This window comes from Hibiscus syriacus, unplaced genomic scaffold, assembly GCF_006381635.1.
Source record: "Hibiscus syriacus cultivar Baekdansim isolate YM2019G1 unplaced genomic scaffold, ASM638163v2 tig00112738_pilon, whole genome shotgun sequence".
NCBI classification, from domain to species: domain Eukaryota; kingdom Viridiplantae; phylum Streptophyta; class Magnoliopsida; order Malvales; family Malvaceae; genus Hibiscus; species Hibiscus syriacus.
Window position 1 is genome coordinate 3,717,937 of NW_024063392.1, and position 9,550 is coordinate 3,727,486.

Sequence of the window (9,550 nt, forward strand, 5' to 3'; positions counted from 1 at the left end):
ATGATGTCAGACAAATAAGATGCGGATATTTTTGGTCCACACTGGAAAGTGATTGCATCAACTATGCTAGGAGATGTCATAAATGTCAGATTTATGGAGATAGATAAATGTTCCACCCATCCGCTTCATGTAATGACGTCACCATGGCCTTTCTCTGTGTGGGGCATGGACGTTATCGGGCAAATCCATCCGAAGGCTTCAAATGGTCACCGTTTCATTCTCGTAGCAATTGACTATTTCACGAAATGGGTAGAGGCTGCGTCATACGCCAGTGTCACTCAATCCACTATTTGCAAGTTTCTGAAGAAAGAAATTATATGTCGGTATGGTCTACCTGAAGGATTATCACCGATAACGCAACAAACTTGAACAACAAGATGATGAGTGCTGCTTGCGAACAGTTCAACATAAAACATCACAATTCCACTGCTTACAGACCAAAGATGAACGGAGCAGTAGAAGCAGCAAATAAAAATATTAAGAAGATAGTGGAGAAAACAACTGAAACTTACAAAGACTGGCATGAGAAGTTGCCTTTTGCTTTGTTCGCCTATCGAACCTCGGTACGAACTTCGACTGGGGCACTCCATTTTCACTAGCCTATGGAATGAAGCAGTGCTACCCATTGAAGTCGAGATTCCGTCTCTCAGGGTCTTGTCAGAAGTCAAACTGGATGATGCAGAATGGGCACAATCCAGATATGATCAGCTTAATCTGATAGATGAAAAGAGACTAAAAGCCATTCATCATGGTCAAATCTATCAGAAACGAATGATCAGAGCACACGACAAAAAGGTGCGCCCGAGAATATTCCGTGAAGGGGATCTAGTGCTGAAAAGAATTTGGCCCGTCCAGAAAGATTTCCGAGGAAAATGGACGCCAAATTGGGAAGGACCTTATGTCGTGAAGAAGGCTTTCTCCGGAGGAGCCCTTATCCTGGCTGAAATGGACGGACCTGAGCTGCCACATCCCATTAACTCGGACGCCGTCAAGAAATACTTCGCTTAGGATGAAAACCCGAGAGGGCGTCCTAAGTTGAAAAAAAAAAAAGAAAAAAAAAAAAAACTTTTTTGAAAAAAGAAAAAAGAGAAAAAAGAAGAAAATAAGGTGGGTTCAAGATGAAAACCCGCAAAGGGCGTCTTGCAACTAAGGATGGGTCCAAATTGAAAACCCGGAAAGGGCGATTTGGATATCAACAGTGGAAACATCCCGGCACATGAATCTTCTACGAACTCAACAAATCGGAGAAATGTTGTACCCTCCCAAACGTTGTCGCATCTTCAAAGATCCTTTGGCAAAGGCTACATTCAAGATCACCAAACGGCTTTTCAACTCAGAAGTGCCCACGTTATCGAGATCTAAGACATTCATTTACACATCATGTGTATTCATTTTCTAGAATGTTTGCCGTGTATTATTTGTTCTTCTCCTCTCTTATGAATAAAGACCATCTTTCCTCCAATTCCTTTTGAGCATCTTGAATTAGATTTAAACCTAATGGTTTATTTATTTTTATGGAAGATAATCGCATATTACTGTACAAAGATTCATTGAAAAGTACAGGTACCCAGAAGCCGATCAAGGCTCACACATGCTTGAGATGGTTGAGGAGCATCTTCAAAAAAAAAAAAAAAAAAAAAAAAAAAAAAAAATCATCAAACATTTGAAGAATTCAGATCAGAGATCGGAACTTCAAGCTCAAGAATCAACAACGACAGGCCACCGGAGATCGAGATTACTCTCCAGAGCTCAGAATAACATATGTTGCATATGCATTTTAGGCATAACTAAGAGCATGACATCCATAGCATCACATATATGCATAACTTTTTCAGGTTTTAGCTAGAGTCAATTTCACTTCGCGGCGAAGGATATTGCACTCAAAGTGACACATTTGCTCGAGTGGATTTCAACTTCACGACGAATGATATCTAGCTCGAAGATACTTCACAACGAAGGGGCCATCCGCGATTTCAACTCCACGACGGAGAATATCGTGGCACTCGAGACAACACAAGTTCAACTTCACAACGAAGGGACGCTGGTTGTCAACAAACTTCTCAATTTCAGAGCCAATTTCAACTTCACAACGAAGGATATTGGACTCCAGACAACGCAAGTTCAACTTCACGACGAAGGGACCGCTGGTTGTCAATAAACAATTTTCCCATTTCAGAGCCAATTTCAACTTCACACAAAGGATATTGGACTCCAGACAACGCAAGTTCACTTCACGACGAAGGGACCGCTGGTTGTCAACAACAACTTCCCAATCTCAGAGCCAATTTCAACTTCACAACGAAGGATATTGGACTCCAGACAATGCAAGTTCAACTTCACGACGAAGGGACCGCTGCTTGTCAACAACAACTTTCCAATCTCAGAGCCAATTTCAACTTCACAACGGAGGATATTGGACTCCAGACAACGCAAGTTCAACTTCACGACGAAGGGACCGCTGCTTGTCACAAAATTTCATTCAGAGCCAATTTCAACTTCACAACGAAGGAATTGGACTCCAGACAGCGCAAGTTCAACTTCGCGACGAAGGACCGCTGGTTGTCAATAAACAATTACCCAATTTCAGCTTCACAACGAAGTATCTTTGGCCAGAAGACGATTCAAAGGCCACTAGCCAGAAACTTTGAGCTCGGTTTCAACTCCACGACGAAGGATTTCGTGCTCAAAATTTTCCAGTTTCAACTTGACCTCACGACGAGGGAGTCATTCATATTTAGTTCAATTTGATGAACCAGTTTCAATATCGGATTTCAACTCTGTGACAGAGGATATTCGATATGACCGAAATTCATGTCTTTTAATCTTTGCTACATTTTCGTTATCGATAATGAGCAAAGAGGGGCAACTGAACTGAAGACATCGATTTCATTGATATAGTTTTTATAATATTTTTTATTATTTCAAACTATATTATAGAAATATAATATTTTATTTGTTTATTCATGGGGTTACATATTACAGGCCCATTACACGAAAATAAAACAGCCCAAGACCCACTGCATGCAAACCATTCAGCGAGCTAGGGTTTCCAGAACCCTAGCCTCCCAAGCGGCGCCTCGTCCCACGCCCGAATCTCATGGTCGTATGACTCTCACCTCCAACAGTCCGAGTTCTCCGGCGCAAGGAAAGCACATGAGGCCAACACCATCATCAACAAACAACAACGCATTAGAGTTCTATTTAAATAGGAGTCTAAAAAATAGTTAGTTTTTCAGTATAAATAGATCCATTTAACACTACGATGGGGGATAGCCGCAAAAAAAAAAATACACAGACAAAGCAGTGAACCAAATCATTTTGTACCAACTTCGAAATTGAATAAAAAGGGTAAGCATGCTCTACCTCGTTGTTACTGTCGATCTGCATGAGGGCCGTGATTTCTTTCTTTTGCATGTTGTCTCTCCCATATTTAAGCGTTGAAAGCCGATGACCGGAGTAGGGGTGCGAAAATTTCTTTCTAGATCTACACCCCCGAGGCTTATTTTAGAAAATGGTGGTGTTTTTAGTGACGAGGGTGTTGTGGGCTTTCAGAAAAAACGAAACTTTTCAGGTTTGCCGCCGATGAACGGCGGCCGGCGCCGTTCTACGGCGGCCGGCGAGGCGGCTTGAAGTGGCCATGGTGGCCAATCTGGGATCAGGGACCCTGTTCTTCAATCTCGAAGAACAGCGGAGAATGCTGTGAAATGGGGAAAGGCTCACGGTTTTTTGGGTTGTATCAAATGAAGGAAATAAGTTTTTTCTGAAACGATTTTGATTTTATGCCGGTGACCCACGTGTTTTTAATAATTAGGGTAGACTACCCTTTTGGTCCCTCGCAGCTTCTAAAGATTTATCTTGACCCCGATATTGCTTTGAATTTTGACCTCTAGCCTGCAATTTCTTTCATTTTAGTCCTTTCTCGGGATATTAGTTTAATTTCTTTTTATATTACATTATAATATTTATATATATTTTATATTATTATTTTTTTTTACACATTCGTATACATTATTATTAGTATAGTATTATCATTTATATGTTATATTATATATATATATGTACACATTTTGTATTTTACCCTATTTTTTACTCTTTATTATTATATTATTTACATTATTTATTTTTTTTATTATTATTATATTTTTTCCCTCCTCTTATATTTAGCTATTATATAAAGGGTATTAATGTTATTATATGTTCGTATTAACTTTATGTGTTTACTTTTACGCTATTATGTTACACTTTTTTTTTATTATTGTTATATATATTTTCTTCTTTTCATTTTCATTATTTTTATATTAGTTTACATGTACAATTTGATTATGGTGATATTTTAGTTTTTAGTTTTTATATTTATTACTATTATATATCCTTTTATTTTTCCCATTGTTATATCTTTATCATTACCACCATATACATTATTTTTTATACTCTGTATTTTCCATCTTATTGTTTTCCATTTTACCTTAGGTGTTTTTATTTGCATTCTTTATCTAATATGTGTCTTGATTTTCTAAGGGTACAATTTAAGCAATCTGAGGTAAGTAATTTGGACCGTCATTTTACATTTTAATTTAAATTTACATTTTCTTAATTAAGACAACTGGAAATTACGTAGTACCGAAGGGCGGTTCAAGGGTGCTAATCCTTCCTTGACCGTAACCGACTCCCGAGCCCGATATAGTTCTGGTAAGACGCAGATCAGGTAAGAAGTAGGGTATCTCAACCCATTATTTTTAAATAAATGATCGTGGCGACTCCATCCACATTTTTCTAAGTCGAGCCCAATTCCGGGGCCCAACTGAAAGACGGTTGCGACAAGACCGTATTTAATTCAAGTCCATCAATAATTTACTCTATGTAATTGACCAATAACTCCAATCATAGCATTAACATCATCAATATGTACCATAAAGCATGCATAGGATAGTAAAGTATACATTGATCTTCTTGGGGTGATCGGTCGATAGCTCCTCGCGTGTCCACTTACCAAAATTCATCAAATTCGACAAAAAATCCAAACAAAACACAACGAAATAATCGATTAACGGCGATGATAAACTTAACGCAGACGGACAAAACGACGACGGTGGATGACGGCTTCAGTCGGAATCTCCTGGGGAGTACAATGTTGACTGGCATGATGCTCACCGACGGCTGGAGCGGTCAAAAAAAAGTGAAAATCGAGGGGAGAGAAGTTGGTTTTTTCGCCCCGTTTTCGAACGCTTTTCACGACGGACATGGGGGTATTCGGCGAGTGGGTTGGGTTTGCTTTGCAGTGGCCCGACGCTTCAAATGGTCGGGAGTGACACGCATCAGCAGTAGACAAGGAGGGCGAGTCGACGGGAAAAACTTGACCGAAGATTCTGGGAATGGTTTCACGAATTGGGGTATTTGCCTTTGGTTTTGGGTTATAACTCAACCAATTATAAAATATATATTTTATTATTATGCCCAAATAGCAGCCTAATTTGGTGGCTAGGGCATTAGTATCCACGACCTTAGGTCACGATTCAAACCCCTAAACCATCAAATCTTATTTTCTTTTTGGTGTGAGGAGAGTATCGAAAAATTACAAGTCTAGTACTTAACTTCCTATATATTTAAACTTGATCTAAAAATTTCAAAAAATTACAGTTTAATCCTTAGAATCAATTTATTAATCTATAAATTGAAAATTGAAATTGAAATTGGGGTGTGACATCCGAGCAATCCGTTTCAACATAATATTACTCCACTCCATGTCCCGAACAATAATATAGTTGTTTTTATAGATGAATAAAGTATATATAATAAAACAGCTGTTAAACATATGCTTTATATTCTCGTTGAGAGGGTAGTCCATTAAACATTTTTTAATCAATGACTTATTTCTTTACATATGCTTTATGTTCTCGTTGGGTTTATAGGAGTCTTATATTTGGTTAAGATTTTGTTATATCAATCCAAGTATATGAGGTTTTAACTTTAAATATTTTTAAATGCAAATATTCTCCCTCTTTTATTATTGTAGTGATTTAAAAATTTTATTTTTTCTCTTTTTAATGTATTTTTAGATTTTGAAGTTTATTTTGTCAATTTTTTAATTAATCTTTTATGGGGACGAGTATTCATTATTCAAGGAGTAAAAAAAAAATTGAATCAAGTAAAAAAATTAAGTTATTCAAGTTAAAAAATATTATTTTATTATTTAAATATTATTTTAATTTTTTAGTTGAATTAAGTTTATGAAATTTAAACTGAATTCAATCAAATATTTTTATTTCAGTTTTAGTTTAAAAATAATTATAATTACTTATAATATTATGATACTAATTGATTTTTTATTTAAATAAGTAATATATATATTTCATATTTTCTCACGTGTAAGTGTAATTAAAAATTTATAATGTTAATTAATAAATTAAATATTATCTAAAAATATAATATTTAAAATTATATATAACTATATTTTATTATATTAGTTAGAAATAAAAATATTAATTTTATTAAAATTAAATAATAAATAAAGTTCAATAAAATGTAAAATTACACCTCATATTCATTTTGAATTATACTTCATTATAACTTAAAATATTCTTTTTATTATTATACTACGGTTATTTTAAAATTTAAATAGACAACAATTAATAAATATTAAATTACACCTTACATTCATCTTAAATTTAATTTTATTATAATTGAAACTATCCATAGTTTTATATAAGCAATATCTTATTATTTTAAAATACACTTGTATTATAAAATAAATTATTAATATCATAAGATAATATATAAAAAAAAAGTAGAAGTAATTAATAAAAATAATTAACCACATAAATACACCTGCATGTTACTTTGTAAAGGGGCATTCAACCAGTTCTGCTTGTCCTTTCTAATTTTATCAGAAAAAGAATTGAAGAATGGAACACGAAACTCAGCAGCAAGGAAATCCCAATAACCCATCCGCCGATCAAAACGCGGCTTTGATCAACTCCTTCATCGAAATCACTTCTTCTTCCAAAGAAGAAGCCCTCTTCTTTTTGGAATCCCACCAGTGGGACCTAGACGGCGCCGTTTCCACTTTCTTCGACAGCAGTTCCACCACCGCACACCAACCGCACTCAATTGCGCCTCCCGTTACCGGCGCCGTTAACAACTCCCCGACTTCCTCACCCTCTGATTCTGCTGATTATTCTCCCTCGCAATCGCCTTCTAGGTCCCGCTCGCCTTCTCCTGCCCGCCCCTCGCGCCCCCCTTATACGCTTAGGTCGCGCCGCAACGCTGATAAGAAACCGTCTGGTAGCAACGGCAGCAACGCTCGTGGCGTTCGTACCCTCGCCGATCTGAACCGGTCCCCTCCTGGTGGGTCCGAAAGCGATTCGGATGAAGGCCAGGATTATTTCACCGGTGGTGAGAAAAGGTATAATTCTCTTACCTTGGCCTTCACTTTTTGTTATGAATTTTTGTTTTGCTTCTTTAATTTGTTTATCTGCGTGAGCAGTGGGATGGTGGTTCGAGATCCTTCGAAGCATCAGGATGTGGATTCGATTTTTAATCAAGCGAGACAAGCAGGAGCAGAGGAAGGATCTGATGATTACTTCCGACCATCGTCTTCGAGCACGAGAAGCTTCAGTGGGACGGCGAGATTACTCACTGGAGAAACCGTGGCACCTGCTCCACCACCACCACCTGAAGTTGTCAATCACACTGTTACTTTCTGGAGGAATGGTTTTACAATTGATGATGGGCCTTTGCGTCAACTCAATGATCCTGCCAATGCTTCTTTCATGGAGGTACAATTTTGTTATTAGGTATATTTGATATACAATCGTGTACAATTTACTCTGATATTTGATATATTTTATATATATGCGTGCTTGACGAGTTTCAAATTTAGTTGTTTTGGACATAGGGTTGTGCTTTTTAGATTTCTGGTTTTATATCAATTAGCTTTAGGAGAAATGGCCATCCAGCTCAGTTGGTAGAGCACAAGGTTCTTAACTTTGAGGTCGTTGGATCGAGTCCCATGGAGGGCATTTCATAATTCGGAGGTCTCTTACGGAAGCTGCTCTCAACCTGGTGTTGGGGGTAGCTTACTATCTTACCTCCCCTTATCCCATACATATGGGAAAAAGGGACAGCCATATCAATTAGCTTTAGGGTTAATCATTAATGTTGCTTCATGACTTAGCTTCTTGATAACAAAGTTTCTGGTGCCTTCTCCAATGGTTCTTGTGTTTATTTGCTGCTATTTATATGTATTTGTTAGTTGACTCAGGAACCGAGAAACAGAAGTTTCGTTTTTAGGTAAAATTGATGTGATTACATGTTTGAACAATCTTGGGCATTCTCGATAAGTTCAATTTTACCAGTGTCATGCGTGTGCGTTTGTGTTTCTGCCTAGTTCTTGTTCGGTATAGATTACTAATGTGCTTGTTCTTGGTCTACTCTGAATGCAGAGTGTGATGAGGTCTGAATGTCCAAGAGAACTTCAACCAGCTGATCCGATAACAAAAGTGGAACTTCACCTCCTTAGACGGGATGAAAACTATTCTGTAAGCCCATTATTTCTCCTAGTTCTTTGTATCTCAGTGCTTTTACCTGTTTCTGCAATTATGTTAACTTTCTGCCCTTGTTTTCATGCAGGAACCAAAGAAGACCCAAGGTGCGTTTCAGGGTGTTGGAAGAACTCTAGGCAGTAGCAGCAGCTCAAGCCCTACTCCCTCTGAGCCAACTGCTGCTGCTGCCGGTAGTTTCACCACTGCACCAACCCCGTCTATGGGGTTGGTTGTGGATTCATCATTGCCAACAACCTCTATTCAGCTAAGGTTATCGGATGGTACACGCATGATCTCACGCTTCAATTACCATCATACGATCAGAGATGTCCGTGGGTTCATCGATGCATCAGGGCCCGGTGGTGCAAGAAACTACCAGTTGCAGACAATGGGTTTCCCTCCTAAACAACTGACTGATTTGGACCAAACTGTAGAGCAGGCCGGCATTGCTAATTCAGTTGTTATCCAGAAATACTAGCCAGGGTTTTTATTTTATTTTTTTATTTTTATTTCAAGTGCTGGTTGGCTCCATGAGATATTATGCACATTGAACATTACTCTATTGATCAAAACTGGTGGGGATTCACAAATCTTCGACATTGTTTATGTTAGAAATGTTTAGGCAGTACTCGGTATTTTATAGGGATGAATTTTCAAATTCATCTTTTTTAAAACATAAGGTGAATGTCCATTGCTATTGTTTTCTTGGCCATTTTGTCCTCATACTTTGGTTCAGGTGTTGTATGGTATAGTCATTACATTCTTTTTATATGGGTCAAATTATATTAAAGAGTATAGAGTGATTATAAAAGGCTTATATAACAAATAAGCATCTAAAATATATCAATTTTTTCAGTTAAGTACCTAAAGTATATTTTTGGTCAAAATAAGTATATAAACTTATTTTTTTAATCAAAATATGTACCTAATTTTTTTATTATTAAAATAGGTATTTTAAGTATTTAATTTTTTTCCATCTAAATACCTAAATTATTCTTTAATAATATCAC

The 9,550-nt window shown here is 37.0% G+C and overlaps 1 protein-coding gene across 1 annotated transcript; it reads left to right on the top strand.

Annotated features, from left to right (window-relative positions):
• Nucleotides 1–6,887: 6,887 nt before the first annotated feature.
• On the top strand, nt 6,888–9,208 carry LOC120183163 (plant UBX domain-containing protein 4-like). Its single transcript, XM_039187917.1, has 4 exons — nt 6,888–7,402; nt 7,484–7,775; nt 8,442–8,537; nt 8,629–9,208. Exons 1-4 carry the CDS (start codon nt 6,903–6,905, stop codon nt 9,016–9,018), a joined length of 1,278 nt encoding a protein of 425 aa, XP_039043848.1. The 5' UTR covers nt 6,888–6,902; the 3' UTR covers nt 9,019–9,208.
• Nucleotides 9,209–9,550: the final 342 nt, after the last annotated feature.

Excerpts from the sequence above, each read along its gene's own strand:
- LOC120183163 (XM_039187917.1), top strand. The coding sequence starts at position 6,903 with ATGGAACACGAAACTCAGCAGCAAGGAAATCCCAATAACCCATCCGCC. Across the intron at positions 7,403-7,483 it reads TTCACCGGTGGTGAGAAAAG|TGGGATGGTGGTTCGAGATC; the intron begins GTATAATTCTCT and ends CTGCGTGAGCAG. Across the intron at positions 7,776-8,441 it reads CCAATGCTTCTTTCATGGAG|AGTGTGATGAGGTCTGAATG; the intron begins GTACAATTTTGT and ends CTCTGAATGCAG.